The 22,997-nt window shown below is 49.1% G+C and overlaps 1 protein-coding gene and 1 long non-coding RNA gene across 9 annotated transcripts in view; one reads left to right on the top strand and one right to left on the bottom strand.

Moving 5' to 3' along the window:
* DGKG (diacylglycerol kinase gamma) overlaps window positions 1-22,997 on the bottom strand; it is a 208,638-nt gene that overhangs the window by 88,719 nt on the left and 96,922 nt on the right. For 5 of the 7 annotated variants that reach the window (XM_032298337.1, XM_032298341.1, XM_032298340.1 and 2 more), the window contains 6 exons: window positions 20,460-20,539; window positions 19,234-19,308; window positions 16,290-16,375; window positions 11,635-11,724; window positions 10,307-10,467; window positions 930-994 (listed from right to left, as the gene is read on the bottom strand). In XM_032298337.1, the coding sequence (XP_032154228.1) occupies window positions 930-994; window positions 10,307-10,467; window positions 11,635-11,724; window positions 16,290-16,375; window positions 19,234-19,308; window positions 20,460-20,539 (557 nt within the window). The remainder of the gene's footprint in view (window positions 1-929; window positions 995-10,306; window positions 10,468-11,634; window positions 11,725-16,289; window positions 16,376-19,233; window positions 19,309-20,459; window positions 20,540-22,997) is intronic. The other 2 variants (XM_032298339.1, XM_032298342.1) reach the window with 1 other exon arrangement.
* Window positions 14,266-21,654, top strand: LOC116564907. Of its 2 annotated transcripts, XR_004275157.1 has the most exons (4): window positions 14,266-14,636; window positions 15,419-15,592; window positions 17,530-17,673; window positions 21,138-21,654. It is a non-coding gene; the product is annotated as an uncharacterized LOC116564907 (long non-coding RNA). The 2 variants fall into 2 exon arrangements; XR_004275156.1 differs by lacking the exon at window positions 14,266-14,636 and having other exon boundaries at window positions 15,336-15,592.

Genomic DNA, 22,997 nt, shown 5'->3' with positions numbered 1-22,997 from the left:
GCAAGACTCTCTCGCAATAAATAAATAAATAAATAAAGACAAATCAGTGGGCTAAATAAAAGCCAACACCTTCAGGTTCAAAGACAAAGTCCAAATCATTATCCATCCTCCTCCCCACACACCTAGAGCTGGGGCGGGAACAGTGTCCGAAATAGTGGTCATCTCGAAGTACGGGGCACAACAAAGAAAAAGAAAGAATGAAAATTAACCAATGAGAAGAAAGAGAGAAAGAAGGAAGGAGGGAGGAGTGGGTAGCTGTATGTCAGACACAGCTCAGTTCTGGCAAATTTCCTCCTACAAGGGAGAACTGTTTGCTTTCATTTGCAAATGACCTAGTTTTCTCTTTCCTTTCATGTTTGAACCTAACTTGGAGACTTCACAGAGTGCCCAGGCTGAGGCTGGTACCTTTGCAGGTACCTCTCTGCTGCTGCCCTCTGCTGTCAGGGGAGGCAAAGAAGACGCCGTCCTGGTCCTCCTGGTCCAAGCCCCGGAGCTGCCATCTTCTCCCATTTGAGACTGACAGAAGCTAGGGTCCTCTCCAGCCTCCCCACCCTTCCCCAAAAGAATCATGAGGGGCTGGGGTTGGAGGCACTGTACTTGAAAGCAGCAGAGACTCAGGAGTTGGGGCTCCAGTTAGCCAAGGGCAGACGCCCTCCCACCTCCTCCCCTGCAAAAGCAGGCCCTTCATACCCACCTCCTTTTTCCCAGCCCCTCCCTCAGCTCAGAGCCTTTGGGAGAGGACAGGCAGTTAGCCTGAGCCAAATTTCTGACACTTTTTTTTTCTTGGAAACCCTCCTTCCGGCGACATGGCAGGAAGGCCAAGTCCCTGGCGGCCCTGGCTAGGAACATTTCCGGAGAGCAGGTGAGAGGCTTCTGTTCCGCCAGGGCCACACTGGGTGGGTGGCAGTGCAGCCGGGCCTGCAGCTTACCTGCTGTTGAATTTTTCAGGGTGTTTCTCTCTCATCACATGGAATCTGTGTGCAATGGAAGCATCCTGAAAGTGAAACAGACAAAGCAGATCCTTGGTGAGTGGTCATGACAGTGCAGTGTGGAATGAAGGGACCCACACATGCCCTCACTGAGTCATGCCAACTCTGGGACTCTATTGCACATGGTGGGGCTCCAGGTCACATCTGCGGCGCCAACAGAGGCTCAACACCACCTCCAAGGGGATGAGCTAGCACCAAGACTCTCACAGCCTATGCCAGTTGACCCAAGCCCTTGCGATTTCACTCTGTCCCAGGAGCTGACAACAGATAGTTCAGGGGTGAGTGAAGGGGAAAGCCACTGCCCTTTGGGGAGAATGTGAGTCTGTGAGCTGTTAGAGAGCAGGAGCCTGTGTCGGGGGCTGAGCGCGAGTCTCTGGAAATGACTTTCCATATTAATTCTTTTTAAAAAAAATTTTTTTTGGAATATTTTGACTTACGAGAAGTTGCAAAAAATAGTATAGGGTTCCCATGTCCCTTTCACTCAGCTTCCCCCGATGATAACATTCACTTACATAACGATAGAACACTGTCAAAACCAGAAACCTGACGTTGGTAGATGCTGTTATATACTAAGTCTTAACCATCTACACCAGTAGGAATTATTAATGCCATTGGATCACATACTCAGGAGATAATAAAAGAAAATTAAACTCTGGCTTCTGCTTCTTTTCTTTTTTTCTTGAGGCAGAGTCTCGCTCTGTTGCCAGGCTGGAGTGCAGTGGCGCTGGAGTGCAGTGGCACAATCTCGGCTCACCGCAACCTCTGCCTCCCAGGTTTAAGCGATTCTCCTGCCTCAGCCTCCTGAGTAGCTAAGATTACAGGCACACACCACCACACCCAGCTGATTTTTGTATTTTTAGTAGAGATGAGGTTTCGCCATGTTGGCCAGGCTGGTCTCGATCTCTTGACCTTGTGATCTGCCCACCTTGGCCTCCCAAAGTGCTGGGATTACAATTGTGAGCTGCCGCGCCCAGCCTGGCTTCTCCTTCTTGATCGCTTCACTCAAAGGACTCTCTCTAAGGCCAATAAAAATCATTACTACATCCTGTGGACACTGCCCTCCTATCAGCACTGCCCTCCTTGGCCACACTAGTGGCCCCTGCACTCCAGCGCTCACAGTTAGGATGGTAGTCATGACACTGTGCTTCTGGGCTCTCCATCCTCTGACCACAGCTTCCTAACACTGGGTTCTACCTGCGGCCCCCACTCCACGTGTGGCCATCTCATGAGTTCTCGTGGCTGTTACCAGCATCTGGATGATGATGCCACTCTCTAGAGCCAACCCTAAGCTTCCAACCCGAAACGGAACTTGTCTTTCCTCCTCAAACTGTCTTCTCATTTTCCAGTAGAAGAATGTGTAATGCCCCTTTACCGCTCAGGCCCCGTGCCGGCACTTTGGGTGCCAGTGTGGGGCTTCAGAAATAAATAGGCTAATTGGGCTGGAGATGGGGGGTGACACAGAAACCAGGGAGCTGACTAGATTTGTTTTGCAACAAAAAATATAGAAATCTATTTACTGGAATACATGGCTACAAGACACCTGAAATTCCACGCAGTGAATTTTCATCAAATGCATATTAATTTCATTTCTTATATGAAAATTTCTGCGCATGTATGTGTTTTTTTTATGTTTTGAGATGGAGTTTTGCTCTTGTCACGTAGGCTGGTGCAGTGGCATGATCTCGGCTCACTGCAACCTCTACCTCCCAGGTTCAAGCGATTCTCCAGGCTGAGCCTTCCAAGTAGCTGGGATTACAGGCATGTGCCACCACATCCGGCTAATTTTTATATTTTTAGTAGAGATGGGGTTTTCGCCATGTTGCCAGGCTGGTCTTGAACCTCAGGTGATCTGCCTGCCTTGGCCTCCCAAAGTACTGGGACTACAGATGTGAGCCACTGCACCCGGTCTCTCTGTGTGTTTTTAAACTTCAGGAGGGATAGTTCCATGAAGGACCTTTTTAAGCATGAACTGTGTGTGGCACAGGAGGCCAGCAGCCCACATTTGAAAGGTGGCAGGGCAGGAGGGGAAGATGGGCTTCTTTTGTGATTGGCAAACATTCCTTGCTAAAATGATGTTTTGAGAGTTTAAAAATTAAGCTTTAGCTATTAATGTTTTTTTTTTTTTTGAGATAGAATCTTGCTCTGTTGCCCAAGCTGGAGTATAGTGGTGCGATCTCAGCTCACTGCAACCTCCGCCTGCTGAGTTCAATCGATTCTTCTCCCTCAGCCTCCTGAGTAGCTGGGATTACAGGTGTGTGCCACCATGTCTGGCTAATTTTTTGTATTTTTAGTAGAGACAGGGTTTCACTATGTTGGCCAAGCTGGTCTCAAACTCCTGGCCTCAGGTGATCTACCCCCCTAAGCCTCCCAAAGTGTTGTGGTTACTGGCATGAGCCACCACGCTTGGCTGATTTATTTTTTCATTTACGATATACTAAGAGTTTAACGTCTTGGAGAGGTACCCCCATGGGTGCCGGGGTGAGATGTGCGGACCCCAGGTAGGACTCTGTCCCCGAGGCCTATGTAGCCTGCACCATTTCCCCTTGGCAGCAGCACTTCCTGCTCCCAGACTGTGCCCACCTCCCACTCTCTGAGCAAATTTCAGTGAACACCCTCAATAAGAATCATATGACATTCGTCAAATGCTTCTCTAAAATTCAAGAAAACATTCCGTCTACTTCTATTCCTTTGAAGCACTAATTTTCTTCTGTCAGGAAAAAAAAGGGGGAAAGAAAAACGCAATCACATGTTGCCTGGTACAATTTGTACTTCACTCTCTCCTACCCCTGTACTGCTGACTGGCTCTTGGCTTTTTGATTCTCTGGGATACGTGCACAGGCCCCCTCCTTCCATACAGTTCTGGTTGTCCTTGGTTTTTCCATAACTAGGTTTTGCAAAGCTGCTTTTCACAAAGACCAGCCTTTAAAACATTATGAGTTAAGCACGTGGTCCCTAATTTGACAATGTAATCCCTTGGCAAATACACAAAGTAGCAAGGAGAGCTGAGCAGCTCCTTTTCTAAGTCTTAAAAAGGCAATGAGGGTAAAGACTCTGACGATGTTTCTCTACCTGGGGATTCAAAACAGAGTCGAGATTCACTTTCACTCCCTGGAGCTTCTAGGTCAGGCAATGAATGCCCTGAGGCATATTTACAATCGGCTGCGATGGTTCAGACCCTTTCTTGGTTATTAAGGCATAAACCCTTTCTTGATGATAATTAAGGCAAAGCGAGACTCTGTTGTGAAGGTGGGAGACGAGAATTACAAATCCATGGAAATGATAATGGCATTTTTGATGGGCTTACTGACATCTTTTCTTTCGGGTGTGGGGTGACGAGGAGACAGTAGAAGGTATGGCCATAGGGCCTCTTTCCTGAACTACAACTCAAGGCACATGGTTGGACAAAGAAATTTGAGCCCCTTCCAAGTACAGGAAGCAGTCATTTGGACTCTTAAGATACTGGGATGTCTAGGCCATTACTATCCAATAGAAAAATAGAGAAAGTTAAATACTTAATATTTTCTAGTAGCCACATAAGTTAAAAAAAAAAAGATGAAATTAATTTTTAAAAAATTAAAAAAAATTTTTTTGAGACGGAGTCTTACTCCATTGCACAGGCTAGAATGCAATGATGTGATCTCAGTTCACTTCAAGCCCCGCCTCCCGGGTTCAAACAATTCTGCCTCAGCCTCCTGAGTAGCTGGGATTACAGGCGTGCACCACCACGCCCGGCTAATTTTTGTATTTTTAGTAGAGACAGGGTTTCACCTCATTGGTTAGGCTGGTCTCAAACTCCTGACCTCAGGTGAACCACTTGCCTCAGCCTCCCAAAGTGCTGAGATTACAGGTATGAGCCACCATGCCCAGTCTGAAATTAATTTTAATATTTCATTAACCCAATAAGCCCTGGATATTATCACATGGAATTAACATAAAAATTATTGAGACCTTAAGAAAAATTTTTATATCACATTTTTGAAATGTATTGTGTATTTTATACAGCTCACCTGACATCTCAATTAAGACAGGCCCCATTTCAAGCACGTAATACCACATGTGGCTGATAGCTGTTTTGTGGGGTAATGCAGGTCTAAGTCACTTTGGCAGTTTATGGAGATAAAAAGATGGAAAGGAGACCATAAGACAGATTATTTGAAATCTGGGTTGTTCTGGAAATCACGGCAAATTGGGAATGGAAAAGGGTACAGACCCTTGCCCACTCTGGGGAGTCCCACTGTCTTAGTATCTTCACGGCTCTCACAGCTGACAAATAAGAACCTGATGCCGGCAGGGTCCAAAAATCTGCAGGAAAAATTATATCTTGTGGAGAAATTCCCTAGGGGGTAGGACGCTTATTATCATGGTGGGAGGCTTGCCTGGCGATAGCTGGGAACAAGCTGTAAGGTGGAGAACCGTGCATGGGTCAGTGCGACCTCCGTGGCCTCTCCTTGGCCCCTGGGCTCCCTAGTATCAGAAATAGATTTCATTGAATCAAGGGATTAGCTGTTCACCCGTCCTGTAAAGGCTCATGAAAGCAGAGCTTGTGAGAAGCTGAGAGTTACACATGCCTTGGGAATTATTTGGTAGTCCCAAACTTCCTGTCACTGACACCTGGCCATCCTGACATTTTCTGCTGATCCAAAAATAAAGAACAGGGAGGAGCAGGCCAGAGAAGTCAGAGGAAGTGGCATCCGGAATGGCTGCGTTTAAAATCTCCTGCCAGTAGATATTATCAGTTTGAAGGACTCATAAGGCCAACTATCTTAGCTTCTCAATGGTGAGAATCTGAGGTGTGGGTGGGGCTGTTGTAGCAGAGAGGGCACAGTCATTCCTTGGAGAAGCCAGGAGACCCTGCCTTATGTATTCTCCCATCTATTAAATGGGTTCTGTTGGTACCAAGGGGTCCTGGTAAACTCATCAGAGAAAATTCTATCCATAGCACCCAGGGGCACTGTGTCAGGGGTCATTGTCATCATCTTTATAAATACAAAGCAGCAGACATTTGATACCAATAAGACATTCTAGGTCCTTCAAAAGATGCAAAGACCTCACAGGGCTCTCTTTGCCAACGGAGTTTGCCTCTATTTGATCATCATAAGGAAGTAAAACTTCCTTGGTTTACATACCTACTTCTCTTAAAAAGTTTGGGAAGTCAAATAGGGAGCAAGACCTTCTGCAAATGTCAGCCCCAGACTCTGTGAGGGTTGCGTGCTGGTTACTTGTTTTCTCAAGAATTTCTCTTTTCAACTTTGAAAGAGCGAGCATACAAACCCTGCAAACATTTTATTGAGAGAAAGCCAAAGGCACACCAATGAGATGAGAACAGCTCTGGCTTCTCATTCTTCTGCAATATAATATTAAATATGGATAAATGAAAGTATAAAAAAAATCATGAGGAAGATATTGTGAAGTTGTTCATAGTTGGAAAGATGAATAGATTGGATTATTATAAGTCAGCCCAGGGTAGGTAAATTATCTTGACCACTGAGAGTGATGGAGAATCTGTTTATACGCATTTCCATGGGGACAATTAATTAGCCAGCCAGCCCGTTTTCCTTCCTTCTTACCTCCTTTCTTTCCTTTTTCCTCCCTCCCTCCCTCCCTTCCTTCCTTTTTTCCTACTTTTATGCTAGAATAAATTAGAACTTTGATTACTGGTTAGTCTTGTCTCTTGGGTTTAGAGCTTGCCCATTTAGTTGAGGGAAGGCTGTCCATTTCCTTTTGGTGTGTTCATCCATTTGGTCAGCAGATACTAAGGAGGACCGTCTTCTACAGGGCGCTGTGTCAGGACAGGGAGGTGCCAGGAACCATGTTTCTGTCAGCCGGAGCTGGGTGTGTTGGAAAGGAAAGAACTGGGGCGGAAGCTTCCGCAGGCATCTGTGCCGTACCCTGCTGTCTAGAAGTTCCCAGGCAGCTCTGCCCGTCTTGCTCCTCAGCTCTGGCTTCCAGCCCGTTGCTGAGAGGGGCTAGTTCTCCCCTCCTTCCTTGCTTCCCTCTCCGTTTATTTCAGTTTTGGCTTCTGGGCCAGCGAAGAGCCACTTCCTTTGACCATTCTTCTCTGCTGTAGTAGGTTGCCTTCGTTCCCTGAGAACTTGGTCAAGACCATCTGCATCAGAATGATCTCAGGGGCTTGTTAAAAATGCCAGTTCCCAGACCTCGCCCAGCCCTACTGAGTTGGAATATGAATCAGCATCTGTTGTTGGGGTGAAATTTACATTTCTAACAAGGGGTGCAGGTGAGCCACCACAGCTAAATTTTGAGATGCCCCTCCTATCAAACCATGTTACATTTGGCAACATGAAGACAGAGGGGGCTTCCGAGAGGCACAGCGCTCAGGTCCGCAGCTCAGCTGGCTCTAGAGCTTGACTCAGGATTCCAAGCTCTGCCACTCACCAGCCTGCACTTGCTTCTGTACCTCTCTAAGCTACGATTCCTTCTTACAAAACGCAAAGGGATAATGCTTGCATCTCCCGGCAGGGAAACTATGTCTGGTATGCAGTAGGTACTCAATAAATGTTAGCAAGTTATGTTCTGGTTACTATAGGAAAAAGATATGATTTTTTTTTAAACTGTCATGATGGGAAGCCCACGCTCCAGAACCCCAGACCTGTCAGTCACGTCTGATTTGCAGGAGCTGAAGGCTGCACATGTTCCTGCTGGGGGAAGTGGAGCCTGAGCAGCTGGTCCAAAAAGGAAAGGGGCCTTTGCACAGTAAGAGGAGGGAGGGCATCTGCATGGTCACTGGAGGGGACGCCTGGAAGAGGTCTAGGGAAAGACAGCCCTCAGCTGAGGCAGAGGATCCAGTGGGATAAATCGGACTGGGGCAGAGGAACCCCTAAACTTGCTCCCAGTCCACCACCTCCATCTCTCGGAACCTGATCATGGGCCTAGCAATGCTTCCCTCTTCTGCTTTAGTAATAGAAAAAGAGCACTGGATTAGGAGACAGAAAATGAAGGCAAATCCCTTAATCTGAGTCTCTGTTTCCTTACTCATAAAATAGAGATAATAGTGCCCTTCAGAATATATCTGTGAATCCGGTAAATTTTAAATCCTTCTGTAAATATATTATTATTTTTAATCCTTTCTCCTCGCATGGTATTCTATATAGGCTTCTTATTAAAAAAAGTAAAGCCTAGGCCAAGCATGGTGGCTCACACCCGTAATCCCAGCACTTTGGGAGGCCAAGGTGGGCGGATCGCTTGAGGTCGGGAGTTCGAGACCGGCCTGGCCAATATGGTGAAACCCCATCTCTTCTAAAAATACAAAAATTAGCTGGGAGTGCTGGTGCATGCTTGTAATTCCAACTCCTGAGGCAGGAGGATTACTTGAACCTGGGAGGCGGAGGTTGCAGTGAGCTGAGATCGTGTCATTGCACTCCAGCCTGGGCGACAGAGTGAGACTCTTGTCTCAAAGACAAAACAAAACAAAAAAAACCCTTTATTTACACCTGTTATTCCCTCAAGCTATGTATCATTTCTCCTTCTCTTTCCTTAAAAAAAAATTAAAATACCAAAATTTCAGAAAAACACAGCTGAGGATGGTTGAGGAGGGCAGGTAGCAGAGTCTGGGGCAGAGGATTGGTCTGGAGGGTTTCGTATGCATGTGAAATGGGCAGCGCAACTCCAAAGACAGGGGAACAGAGAGGAGAGAACCTGGCTCCAGAACAAGGCGCCACCAAGCAGGTCAAGCATCCTGAAGCCTCGTCTGTAGAGTGGGATGAGGGGGATAATGGTACCCGCAGGGCTGCTGCGAGGATTGGACTATGTACAGCTTCTCACTGTAGAGAGCACACAGGTGCTCAATAAATGCTAGTGTCTGTTCTCAATGTGGGAGCTGATCGATGAGAACGCATGGACGCATGGGGGAAAACAAGACACACTGGGGCCTGTGGGGACGTGGGGGGAGGGAGCACATCGGGAAGAACAGCTAATAGAGGCTGGGCTTAGTGCCTAGGTGACTGATGATCTGTGCAGCAAACCACCATGGCATACGTTTACCCAAGTAACAGACCTGCACATCTGTATGTGTATCCCTGAACTTAAAAGTTGAGGGAGAAAAATTTGATAAATATTTGCTGAAAAAAAGAATAAATGGTTCTATAATTCTGTCATTCTTTTTTTTGAGACTGAGTCTTGCTCTGTTGCCCAGGTTGGAATGCAGTGGCGCGATCTCAGCGCACTGCAACTTCCACCTTCCAGGTTCAAGCAATTTTCCTGCCTCAGTCTCCCGAGTAGCTGGGATTACAGGCGCCCACCACCACACCTGGCTAATTTTTGTGTTTTTTAGTAGAGAAGGGGTTTAGCCATGTTGGCCAGGCTGGTCTCAAACTGCTGACCTCAGGCAATCTGCCTGCATTGGCCTCCCAAAGTGTTGGGATTACAGGTGTCAGCCACCAGACCCAGCCAATTCCATCATTCTTAAAAAAAGTAAATGCTAGTCTCTTTGTTGCACCCCCACCCCCTCCCAAACCCCAGCTTCATTTATAGAAATGATTGATCTCTCCCCTTTGTTCCCATCCTGTTCACAGCAGCCTGGGAAGCAGTACCCACCCCACATCCTCTTTGAACCAGAAGCTGAGCTATACTAGATGTGTTGGGGCTAGTGGGTGAAAAAGGAACAGAGTGCTGTCCCTGCACTGCAGGAGTGTGTGTGTATGTGCGTGGGGGTAGGGCACGAGATAAGTTCATTAAACCAATTCCTACAATCTAATGCAGAGTGTGCATGAATGGGGTGAACATAGGGGCTCTGGGAGCATCAGGGAGGCTCACGGCATTCAGCCTAAGGGGTCAGCTGGGAGGAGATGCCCCCAGAGGTTTATGAAGCATGCGGAGTGAGGGAAATGGGGTTGAGAGGGGAAGAGAGCATAGGAGAGAAGGAAATCAGAGTGCTAAGCCAGCCGAGGCAGCTTGGGACCACATGGCCCTCCTTTGAGGATCAGAATTCCCAGTTCCTGCAGCTCATGTGAGAGTTTCCTACCAACCTTGTCCCCTGGTTATTTCTTGCTGTTGCTTTTCTATGACTGCTACAAATTACAGAAAGGGTAAATATGTCTTTTGAAAAATTTTCAGTCTTTTCCTGTGTTAGTTAAAATGAAGGAGGAGGGAATTTCCTCCCTAAACAAGAGGTGGGGAATACAGGGGAGTGCAATCAGGGTGTCCACACTCAGGCCAAGTCTGAGGATGCTTGGACCCAAGTCAGGGCTGGGGGGCAGGTAAGACAGGTAGACAGTAGGGACTGGGGTGGGGTAAAACAGAAGACTGAAACCTTTCCTGGGCATTTCTCTTCCATGCAGAAAAATGATGCTTGACCAACTCACCACACCAATGGAGAAATAGTTGTTCATGATGCTGTATGGGACCTGGTCCCCGTTTTCCACTTCCTCTCTGGGGATGACTTCCAGATGCCAGCGGTCCAGCATCACCAAGGGGCTCTGCTCAATGTCCTTGAGGATTTTTGTCAAGCTGCCCCCTTCATAACCTGTGGAGGACAGCACTGCATTTGCCACCACAGCAGAAAGGCAGTGTTCTTGCTAATGCACAGGTAATTGTCAGGGCAGGTGGACCCAGGGCATCTGTGATGAGGGGACACCCCACTGGGTCTGTGGGCTGGAGACACTTATGTCCCCTGGGCCACAGAGAAGGGAAGGACAACCGGGAGTAATCAGAGGCTGGGGGCGGGGGAGGGGTGGGTGCTGGCTAAAGGTGGCAGGCCTGTGTAGCTGAAGCAAACCCTGGAGAAGCAGTGGGCTGGATGGCTGGGACTCTCCTTATGGGAGAACAGCAGATCCTTCCCAGCTGTGTCATGTGGGAAATGGTCAGTGTGGCAAGCAGAATTTTAAGATGGCCTCTCGGGCTGGGTCCTGCTTGCTCTGACACTGCCCACCAAGCATGGCCGATCATTGAACACTGACCGTTGCCCTGCCTGGTCTTGACTGATTCTCTGAATTGTCAGCCATCTGGAGTCCCCACCTCTTTTCTGGCCGGCAGCCTGATCTGTCTGCTCCATGTGTTGAGCTGAACATCTCCACTTTCTGGCACAAGTGCAACTCCATGGGGCTACTCCAGTTTGCAAAGTTCTCTGCCCCCAATCTTATAAACTGGTCATCACTCTGTGTTTCCTCTTAGGGAAATTTCAAAAGGAGTACCTATGGCCACGGGGCTTAGGATAATCTGAATGCTTCTAGTGACTTTAAGTAACTGGAGACGTAGCATTTCGGTCCTCAGTTTGTGTCCTAATTCAGAAGATCAGCCATCTGTGGGAGAGGGAATTTCATACAGAAAACATCTAAGTGAGCGCCTTCCTGGATGGGACTCTGGGGATGGGACACCTGAGACTTTGTCTTTACCCTGGAGTTGATTGCTTTCTACTTGGGAAAGCAGACTCTGACGTGATGGTTTCAGGATGGTAGTAAACATGGGGGCGAGGGAGCAAAAGGCTCCCAGAGCCCAGAAGAGGGGCTTCTATTCCAGATTCAGCAGGGGATGGAGGGCAGAGAAAGGGTGATGGACTTGGCCTGACTGCAGAGCTGAGTATGACACTGCGGAATGTGATCCATGAAAGGGTAAGTTTAGCCTAGCTCTGCAGAGCACCTCTGCAGACTGGAACGCTCGTTCCCGGGGTGGCAGCACTAGCACGCAGACTCACCTCCTCCCCAGCGGAGACAGCGGGCAAGGTCATTTCCTGTTCCAAGAGGCAGGACAGCCACTGGTGGATGCTTTGCAAAGTTGGCCTTATCTGCAAGACACACAGGAACAGAGAACAGCCATATGCCATGGGACCGCCGGGTGTTCGAGTTGTCTTCTTATCCCTGATCTGCTGCTTGAACCCCTTCGTAGCAGTCTCTGTTTGGATACCACCCGATGGGAAACACACTACTTCCTAAAGCCATCTATCCCATCTGCAGCGTGCTAACCACCACTAATTGAGTTAAATCTGTCCATTTGTATTTTATATTGAGCTAAATCTGTATCCTGCAACTTGCACATGTTCATTCAAATTTCATCCTAAATCTGTCCTTTGGGGTGGCAGCATACACCCCAACACATTAAGTTGCATGTTTTTAATCCTTAATGATAAGCAGCATTTACTCCATTTATCCCTCAGCCTACATTGCAAGGTATTATCTTCCTTCAGGTAGCTGAAGAAACATTGAGAAAGGGAAAGTGGTCTATAGCCATTCTACTCGGAGCGCTCAAGCTCATTCAGGAGCTTGAATGGGAGACAGGGAAAGTAATTCCAGAACCAGGATCCAAACCCAAATCTCTGCAGCTCCACGTTCATCCCCTTCCCCTCTTCAGGGGCTAGGCAGGTGTACAGATGAGTAAAACAGGTGGGGCTGCGACACCGGGGAATAGTGGGACATCGGACAAGTTGAAGATGCTCACCTTCAACTTTTCACCATGCGAGTTAAACGTTTAAAAACTAACATGAGTTAAACAAGCAATCATCCAGGTGTTATTTGGCCACCACAACCAGTGTGTCACTTCCTCCACCTCTCAGAATTGCAAAGATGCAGATTCCTAATCGTTTCTCTTTTGTTGGTTGTGAAGGACATCAGACAGGACTGTCAGAGAAAACACAACAGATAGACAGTGGCGTATTGTCTAGCCTGGAAGAGCTGAAGAGGGCACAGGCATCCATCAGTCTTGGGGGCGGGGGAGTATGAGACCTCAGTGTGCACTGTGCCCCTGGATGTGAACAGTGTGATTGCGGGGTGGGGAGAGATGCAGGAATCAGCAGGTGAGGCTCAAGCTAGGGCTTCCCTGGCAAACTGGGAGCTCATAGGTCCTCCAGGAGGTTTGACCTGTATCAGAAATGGCGGATTGCAGGCAAGACCCAGGACTGAGATGACCACTAGAAGGTCTGGGATGGAGAGGACGGCGATGCAATGGCCTCTCTCATTGTCCTCAGAACACGTGATCAGAGCACTGCCTCCCTGCCTTTGCACAGGCAGCTCCGTTTGCCTAGAAGGCTCTTGATTCCTGTGCCTGCCCCTCACCCCTCTGTGTCCACCTCAGCAGGTCAACTGTCCCTATGGTGTTGAGGCCAGAAACCTGTATGCCGTCTTGGGTTTTTCCTTTTCCCTCACCCATCCATCCACACATCGCTTTCTATGTGCTGTCTCCTTAACAGCTCTCCAGGCAATCTCTTCCTCTATCCCCATGGTGATGCCTGAGTGCAGGTATGATCCTTCCCACTGGTACTGCTGCAACAGCCTCCTCTCCTCTCTCTCCGCCTCCGGTTCCACCCACGCTGTGGGTGTATTGCCCACACTTTCACCCAGAAGGGCAGTCCATGGACCACAGCCCCTCGCATTACCCACCGCTTTCACTTCTGGGTGGGGCTGTGTGGCTCCCCGTGGCCCCACGCCATGCCGCAGTAGGCCCAGGAACCAGGCTCTGCCGTTCTTCTGAGCCTCAGCCTTCTGCATATCCTGCCTCCCACGCAACATGTCAACCATTCTCAAGTGTTTTCACTTCCTTAAAGCACAAAGCTCTCTATTGCTCAGCTTGGAAGCTGCCTTTGGGAGGCTCTCCCTAGTTGCTCCAGTCTGGACCTGGTGCCTCATCAGAATATTTCCTTAGCACCAGAAATGATCTCAATGTACTCTCTTGTCATTGTCTCCTCATTTGTTCCCTGAATGTATTGACACCTCCCGAGGGGAGACTGGGTCTCCTTCTCACAGCGTCTTCACACATATTGACTGAAGCCTGCTATATGCAGATGCGGCGTTAGATGCTGCAGCTGAGAGTGGGCGGAAAAGCCGGGGCTTGGGTCCTCATGGTGCTTACCTACTGTCTGGTGGGACAGACAGATACCAGTGAGGAATCCATGGAGAGAATGCATCATTTCACATTCACATTGGAAAACAGAGGGGCACTGTCGTATAAGAAGGTGCCTGAGGCTGGTGGGCGTGTCAGGGGAGGCTCCCCTGAGGAAGCCACGTGTCAGCTGAGATCTGGAGTGGAAGCTGGCTAAGCCAAGGCTGGCGCAGCATTGCAGACAGTGGGGCTGACTTGTGTGAAGGCCCTGAGGTGGGAGGGAGACTGGAACAGCCAGGGGTCTGAGAGATGGGCCGGGGCCTGAGTCCAGATGGAGAGAGACGGAGGTGGAAATAAGGCTGGAAGGCTGCGCCGCAGCTGGACCACCCTTTCAAGGGTTTTGTCTTTATCCTGAGAACAAGAGAAGCCACTGGTGTGTATGCCCATCAGGCACCCAGTGACGTCCAGGAAAGACGGCTCCGGCTGTAGGGCGAGAACAGATCAGAGAGGGGACCACGGCGGGGCGCTGGAGAGCACGGAACAAGTGCTTAAATGAGAGTGAATAGATGAACATCTTACGCACTTATCCCTTTTACTTCTGCTTTTTTCTCTTTGGGCCACTAACCTGTGGAAAAAAAAAACCCTAATGTTTCTTCCTCCTTCTGTGATCTTCCTTCTTTCTGTTTTGAGCAGCTTCTTGGTCTGTGTCCTCTGCGGATGACCGGCACAAAGCTCTCCGCCAAAGCCTGCTTTCTCCCTCATGGTGGAGAGGGAGCTGTGTGACTGGCCCAGTGCCGCAGCCATCCACCCTCTGCGGATCAGTTGTTCCTTCCTTGGCTCCCAGAGGAATCCTCCCTCCTCCCACAAACAACTCCAGAGCCCAAGGTGACAGGAGAGCGTGGGTGGCTGCTTGGCAGGGCTGTGTCCATGGCAACCAAAGCGCTTGGGGGAGTGGCGGGTGGCAGGTGCAGTCCTGCAGCCTTCTCAGACGGCTCGGTCTCTACTTACAGTCCCCGGAGGCACAGCCTTCTCTGCCCTAGTCATGGCCCAGTCCTGGCCTATCGCGGACTCTCCTCTTCCTCTCATCTCCCACATCCAGTCTGTCAGCAAAGCTTATTGCCTTCACCTTCTAAAGATATCCAGAAGCTGGCCACTTCCCACCACCCCTCCGTTTCTGCTGTGGTCCAAGCCCTGGACATCTCTCCCTTGGATTGCTGCAGTGGCCTCCTAACTGATCTCTTCCTCCCTCTTCCCTAATCAGTCATGTTCCTCCTTCGCTCGAAACCACCCAATGTCCTGGGGCCCTCCCAGTACAGAAGCCATAGTCCATATCATGCCCTGTGTGTCCTAATCACCTGTCCCCTCATCACCTCCGCTTCATCCTCTGTAGCTTTTCTCACATCCACTCTGCTCTGTCCTGCTTCCAGCAGCCTGGCCTGCTCCAACTGCACGGTCTTTGCTTTTGCAGTTGCTTCTGCCTGGACTGACCTTCCTCAGGCATCCACGTGGCTCACTCCTCCGGATCTCCATGCAAATGTTGACTTCTCTGTGAGGTGTTAGATTGCAGCCTTGCGCTCCCTTTGCCCCTTCCCTGCTGTATTTTAAACACCTACTGACATACTATGTCTCACTCATTTAATTGTTCATTGCCTGTCTCTTTCCTTTAGACGGTAAGCTCCATGAAAGTGGAATTTTTGTCTGTTCGTTCACAGCTGTATCTCTAGTGCCCTGGGGAGAGCTTCGTGCATCGCGGTGCACAGGCTGCATTTGTGGAATGAAGAATGGAGAGCCCTGGGCTCGTCGTTCAGGGCCAGTCTCTGACTTGATGACCATCCTCCCGGGTGCTCCTGGCTGTTTTCTTGTCCTTACATTACATTTTGCGGTGTTTGTCTGGGTTCTCTAGAGTTAGATCTTGACTCTGCTTCCATCCCAGAATTTCGGAGTCAGTTTCCATCACTTACTAGGGCTACGTGTCCAAGGACCTACAGACCCAGGTAGAGCTAGGTAGAACTGAGGCTAGCAGCCTTCCAGCCTGGGCCTTTTAATCTATCTGTACTGTCCTGGACACAGCTCAGTGTGGTCCTTCTTTGCTTGCACTGACCTGTACTTTGCAGATGCGTTCTTCTGGACTCAGGCTCCACGTGTTTATCCCAGGTGATTTGTCCCAGGCTATGATCTATGCTTAGCTCTCTGCCCTTTACCCACACCAAAGGATCTGCCCAGAATTCCGCTCTTGTCCTCCTCCCACTCCCCAAATCTGGCCTGTCCTGTCACTGCCCAAACCCCAGCCATGACAGATCTGCTTTAGAGGCAAGGCCTGAAATGAAACTGTTATCTCTGCATCTGTGGGAATCATTCCATTGTTTTATTTCTTTATTTTTTCCACCCAGGGCAAATATTTAGTCAAGTGTTGGTCCTAGGGAAGATGCAAGGACGAACAGACATGGCTCCATGTCTCTTTATTTCTTATTGCCTTCTGCTGACTGTAAATATGCTCACTATAAATGAGCAGCAAAGGCCCTCTCGGCCCGTGCTTACCAATGCAATCCAAAATCCAGCCGACTGTCCCATCTCCGCCACAGGCCAAAACACGGAAGTCTGGAGTGTCACGGAAAAAGTTCAGCCTGGAAAGAAGAAAGGCCGAAATGGGCTTGTTACGTGTGGTTGCGGCTGACATTGATACGTGTTGAGTCAGAGTCTCCTCTGTTCCCCAGGAGTATGCTAAGACCTCAATTCCTTCTGGGGTCAGAAGGGCCCCTCAAGGTTCTGAAACCAGAGGGTACCATACAGGGCCTTGAATATGCAGCAAAGGCCCAGGGGCCATCCTTGTGCAAGGAGAATCTGACTCAACATTCAACACAAATGGAAAACGGTGTTCTAGAAATTCACTACTGGCTATGCAGAGGAGTCCAGGGTCTGTGCATTTTGGCGTCAATGCAAATAGCCCCCGATGTTCTCACTCCCCTCAGGCCCTCCTGACATCGCCCTGGTAAGCGAGTCGCACTGAGTTTGCTGAACTTTCACTTCACTCTCCTGTGGCCACACTGAGTGGACTGACGCCCTTCTCTTCTCAGGAGCCTTAACCTTGGAGAGCGGCGCGCTTAACCTGGGGTCCATCAACCTCCAAGGGTTCTGTGGATTGGATTCAGAGGGCCATGAACTTGGAGGAGAAAATATTATGTTCTTGTTTTCCCTGAGCTCAAACTGAACTAAGTAGTGTTTCCTTCAATTCAGAATGGAGGCAACAAACCACAGAGGTATGAACGATACCCACGACTTCGTCAGCGGTCAAAGCACAGGCGTGTTAGTGTGTCATTACGGTTATGGCAGATGCCTCATAGTAGCGTCAGGCTTATCACTGCTTGGAATTTGTGGTAGTTATCAGACCCACTTCTGGGTCTTCCTATTTAAAGTATTGGTGAAGCTCATATATTGAGTGATATTCTCATGTCACTAATTTGTTTTACTGTTTTAATAACTATTTTTTAGATACAGTTTCCCTGGTCACCTTTTATTATTTCATTTTATGCATTAAGAAATATTCCAAGAGGGGGTTTATATGCTTTACCGGACTGCCAAGGGGGTTCCTGGCACAAAAAAGAACCTCTGCTTTAGGACGAATGTGACCTGCGGACACCTTAAGGGTGGGACTTGGGAAGCCGAAGGTCAGTATTTCCAATCTGCCCAGCCTGGCAGTCTGAGAAGAGCCTGGAGCTTTCAGAGTCACTAATGCGTGTGTAGGCAAATGAACATTCTTTCTCTTCCACTTCTCTTTCAGAACTCTCCTCTCTCTTGGGAAGTGAATTCTGAACAGAGACGCACTCCCTGCAGCTGGCAGCCTGTCCGATTACAGAGTGACATGCACAAGACAGACACTCGGGCATGTCAGCCCTGGAAGTAGCCACCTGGCACTTCATCCCAGGTAAAAACGATGTAGAATACATGAGAGTACGCTGGAGGACGGTATGCATGCTTGGACAGTGGGCTGGTAAAGGTGTCTGTGGGGTGCTGCTCCGTCACAAGGCCCCGCTGTACAGCAGGGACGGCAATCGTGGTGACCGTGATGGCAGCTGCAGCTGTATCCAGAGGTGGGCTCTGTTCTGAAGTTAGTTTTACAGGTCAATCATGGCAGGGGTACTGAATTTGACTTAGGTTTCTCTCTTTTAACTGGGCCTTGTACTACTGCTGCCATGAATAATAGCTTTGGTGTTAGCCAAAGACAGGGTCAGATTCCCTTTTCAGAGTCCTTACCCCAGCCTCTCTGAGGGGTCTTGCTGAGCTCGGAGGAGAAGTCCTGGTTAGGAGGTTGGGCCAAGTGGCTGTGTGCTGGACAAGCCAGCCCAGCGAATGCAGACAGCCCCGGGTCCAGGGCCGGCCAGCAGAGGGCTCTCGAGCCCCGGCCCAGACTGGGAGGAGACCCAGGCTTTCCCTGCCTTCTAGCCCAGGTGCTGGAGGGGCCCGCATCCCAGGGACCTGCAGCTCCCCATTAGCCACCGCGGACACAGGGACCAGGCCTCCCACCAACTCTGTTCAACCCCATGCTAACCAGCAGAGAATAACCAATGAGTCAGTGGCAGGATGAGCAAAACAACCTCAAAATCAAATGATTTAGAAAACAAAAGTGATTCCATTGGGCAAGTAATTGTCTCCATCCTAAAATGCTCCCACAGTGGAACACCAAGGCAGAACTCTGAGTCACTGTATAGATTTCCAAACTGCTGACTGACAATGATAAGAAAACTTTCTCTTCTCTGATGATTCAGTATGAAGACGCCAGCTCACAGAGCCTTGCAAATAAGTTAAAATAATTTACCAGCCTGTTCCTCCTGTCAATCAAATGAATGGTGTGTGCCATTTTCCCCTCTTATAAAATCAACAACTTTTTCTGAGACAAGCTACAGGAAGCCACTTCTCACACAGAGTTAGCCTCCATGGGCATCCCGAGCATCTCCAGGAGTGAGAGTAGGACGGGAGAAAAAGCAGAGAAAGGGAGTAAAATGGCAGGAAGGGACACGTCGAGAGATGAAAGATAAAAAAGGTGACAAAAGAGGCATCTTTGGCCGGGCGCGGTGACTCACGCCTGTAATCCCAGCACTTTGGGAGGCCAAGATGGGCGGATCACGAGGTCAGAAGATAGAGACCAGCCTGACCAACCTGGTGAAACCCTGTCTGCTAAAAATACAAAAACTAGCCATTCTGGTGGTGGGTGCCTGCAATCCCAGCTATTTGGGAGGCTGAGGCAGGAGAATCACTTGAACCCGGGAGGCAGAGATTGCTGTGAGCCAAGATCACGCCACTGCACTCTAGCCTGGGCGACATAGCGAGATTCTGTCTCAAAAAAAACAAAGCAAAACAAACGAACAAACAAAAAGCCATCTTCATTTGAGACTGAAAGGGGAGGGGAATAAGGGACGAAGAGGTATCTTCATTAGAGATTAAAAGGGAGGGGAGAAATAAGAGGTAAAGACTGTGATCTCCATACCCTGGAGTAGGCCCCCCATTGTCCAGGTTGAAAACTTGTTTGGGGTTGAGCAGATAGTGGAATTTCCGAAGAATTCTATGGAAAAAAAAAAAGAAAAGGAGGGAGAAAGAGAGACAGAGAAGGAATATGTCATCGTGAGAAGTCACATTAGGGCAAACACCTCTGGAGCCTACTGGTGGCAGGGAAGAGGGCTCAGTGAAACCCCAGAGGGGAGGGCACTGCCTGCTGAGCCTGGCGTCCAGGCTCCACCTGGCATCACCCATGTCATCACTCCCAGTTCAGAGCTGTGCTACCAACCTAGACTCCGGCTCCTAAGCCCAGAAGCATCACCCCTTGCAAAGAGGACAAGGGAGAGAAACCCAGAGAACAGAACTTTCATTCTAAAGCTTTATCCTCTGCAGAGACCTTCTCCCAAATGTTCTGTATGGTCTAGGCAGTGGGATTCTGCCATCTGTAGACTGTACAAAAGCATCCAGGACCCCCCTCCTCCCCAGCCTCCCCAGGGAGAGTCCCCCTGCAGTCCTGGGATCAGGAGGAAATGCAGAAGGTGGCGTTGGGCAGGGGAGGGCTGAGAGACTGTGGCCGCACCCAGGCCTGCTTTCCCAGCTCCGGCTTGTAACTGCCAGGTCAGTTCAGGAGGGTGTCCTGCCCCATGGATGGGGGTGGGGGTCTTCCTCATTCTTGCTTTAACTCAGCTAACTATTGTTTTTTAACCTGGATTCCAGATCACGATGCCATCTGTTAATGATCCTGGAATTGGGAGGTAGGGCTGCTTTACCCATCCTCTCCATCCTCCTGTTCTGTTGAACAATTTTTAGCCACCACTGAACTGGGCATTTCAGCAAACGGATGAGGTGGATGCCCTGGGTTCCCATGGGTGGCGGTAGCCCAGGAGGTCCTAATCAGTGCCTCCCATCCCCGCAACTCTTAAATTAAGATAAGGCCTGAGAGGCTAGGAAGGCACAGGCATCTCAGAGCATGGTCTAACCCTTAATAATGGCTCTATTCTCACCTGTGAGAGGAGGAAGGATAATTAACTCCATTTTACAGAGGAGGAAACTGACGACCAGGGACATTAAGTCACACGGGCCAGGTTATAAAGTGGCAGGTGGCAGTGCTGGGGTTTGTCTGCTTATCTCCACAGCCTGCTGTGTTATTGCCAAGGGAAAGAAGCACCTGAGTCATGCTGCCCTAGTTGCTCCGCTTTGAAAAAGAAGAGAACGTACCTTTCTCCTTGTCTCCCTCCACTCTTGGGGTTCACCAAGACCAGCAGGGGGTGGGTACCCGGTGTGGGGATGATCTTATACTTGAAAGGTAAAAGAAAAAGAAATTAGCTCTGCTTCATCCAATCAGAGGGTGAGATGAGAGCTGAAGCCAAGGCAGCTTCGGACAGGCAGATGAGAAGCAGGAGGAGAGGCGGTCAGGGAGGAAGGTGCTTGTCCACTGGCTGAATTTCCTAAGGGGCTAAGTAGCCAAGTGTCTCCAGTTTGAATGGCCTTTCAGTAGTGTTGATGACAGTGAGAGTTTGAGGTCAGGATCAGCGATGGGACAATGGTGCTGTAGCTTTGAATCATTCAACAATGATGTGGCCTTGTGCCTACAGCACAAGATTACATTTTGTGGGAGACATACAGTCTTAGAAAGCACGGCTGTCTGATCTTGCACGTAAGTGAAATAGCACTCAGGGCGTGAACCACTGCTTCCACCCTGGCCCCTTCCAATGCTCATTCCCAGCTGCAGTTTGCTCCCTGCACCCTGGCCCCACATTTCCCACTGTCCAGTGGGTCCTGTTGACTGGGTGTCTCACTATCAGCACAAGCTCAGCATGCTTCAAACCTGACCCATCTTCTCTCCCTATGAAGCTCGGCCTTTCTCCTGGTTCCCTGTTTCTCTTATTCATCCAGCCAACCAAGGAAGCTCCTGTCCTGCCATGTCTTTCCATGAAATGTCCCTTTACCTCTGGCAGCTGCCACTGCCCCATGCTTGGGCCTTTCCCACTCCAGGTAAGACCTGCACGCCACCCTCACACAGTTCCTTCCCAGAACACCAGGTCAACCATGCCACTCTTGCTCAAAAACTTTTAAGGACAACCTCATTATTAAAGGAGTGGATTTTGTGGCTAAAATGCAAGTCTCCTAACATGGCATGAAAGGCCTTTCCAGTCTAGCCCTATCTTACTGCTGTCTCCTAATTCCTGCTAACCTTCAGCTGCAGGCACAGCCAAGTCCTGCTGTTGTTGCTCTGGTAAGTCTAGCGTGTGTCTCTTGCATTTCCACCCATGTATCTGCTCATGTTGGTTTCTTCTTCCATTCCGTGCCCTGAAAAGCCCACTTCCTTCTTTGTAAACTCTTAACAAAACAAAACAAAACAACTAGTTGGGCATGGTCACTCACGTCTGTAATCCCAGAACTTTGGGAGGTTGAGGTGTGCGGATCACGAGGTCAGGAGTTCGAAACCCGTCTGGCCAACATGATGAAACCCCTAAAATACTAAAAATATAAAACTTAGCTGAGTGTGGTGGCATACACCTGTAATTCCAGGTACTCAGGAGGCTGAGGCAGGAGAATCGCTTGAACCCGGGAGGTTGAGGTTGCAGTGAGCCGAGGTTGCACCACTGCACTCCAGCCTGGGCAACAGGGCAAGACTCCATCTCAGAAAAGAAAAAACAAAACAAAACCAAAAAACAGAAAAACCAACAACAGAAGCCTTCTTATCCTCGGGGCTCAATTCAAGAGGCGCCTCCTTTATGAATTCTCCTTGATCATTGCAACTAAAACGATTGCACTTGAAACATGTACTATCTTCTGGAGTTTCTTTTGTTGTTGATTTGAATTTTTTTTTACTTTCTTAGGTAAATGATTCAAAATTATCAACTGGATTTTAAATGCATTGGGAGCGGAGTGGGGTGTGTGTAACTCTACTACCAAGGACCTTATAGCACCAGACACAAGAGTGGGTGCTCAGCAAATATTTGTGGGCTCAGTAGAAGGATACACCAATGCAGATACGCAGCTCTGCTCCATATTCAATATGTAATGCCTGCTTTTCCAGATCTCAAGCTAAAAGTCCAGCAAACACAGTGCCATGTTGTTTGAAAAGGATAGTACCATTCCCGATGATTTTAAAAAACGGTCTCACCTGCCCAGGGTGACTATGTGACACCCAGAAGCATCTTGGAGGCTGAGGAAAAATCCCTCACCTCTGGAGATGATATTCAACGTATTTAACAGCCAACCCTACAGCGTGGGCTCTGCTCCATCAGATGCAGAACAACCCGAAGCCTGCCTGCCCTAAACAACAGGCACAGAGGTGTCGGGCGTGCGTGTGTGTGTTTCCCACCTTGCTGCCCTTCTAGATGTCTAGAGCTTTCTCACATATTAAGGTTCTCCCCTCATTCTGCCTTGTTTCACTTCTTTCTTTCTTCCTTTTTCCTTCCTTTCCTTTCCTTGCTTCTTTCCTTTCCTTTCTTTCCTTCTCTCTTTCTTTCCTTTCTTTCTCTGTTGCCCAGGCTGGAGTGCAGTGGCCAACCTCCACCTCCCAGGTTCCAGCAATTCCCCTACCTCAGCCTCCCTAGGATTACAGGTGCCCCCGCCCCCACACCACTCCCAGCTGATTTTTATATTTTTAGTAGAGACAGGGTTTCACCATGTTGGCCTGGCTGGTCTCGAACCCCCGACCTTAGGCAATCTGCTGCCCGCAGCCTCCCAAAGAGCTGGGATTACAGGCCTGAGCTATCATGCTTGGCCTGTTTTACTTTTGAAAAC

The sequence above is a fragment of the Sapajus apella genome, unplaced genomic scaffold (assembly GCF_009761245.1).
Source record: "Sapajus apella isolate SASKATOON/1434 unplaced genomic scaffold, GSC_monkey_1.0 scaffold38, whole genome shotgun sequence".
Taxonomy (NCBI): Eukaryota; Metazoa; Chordata; class Mammalia; order Primates; family Cebidae; genus Sapajus; species Sapajus apella.
The sequence above is the reverse complement of the archived record's forward strand: the minus strand, read 5'-3'. Positions and strand labels throughout refer to the sequence as shown.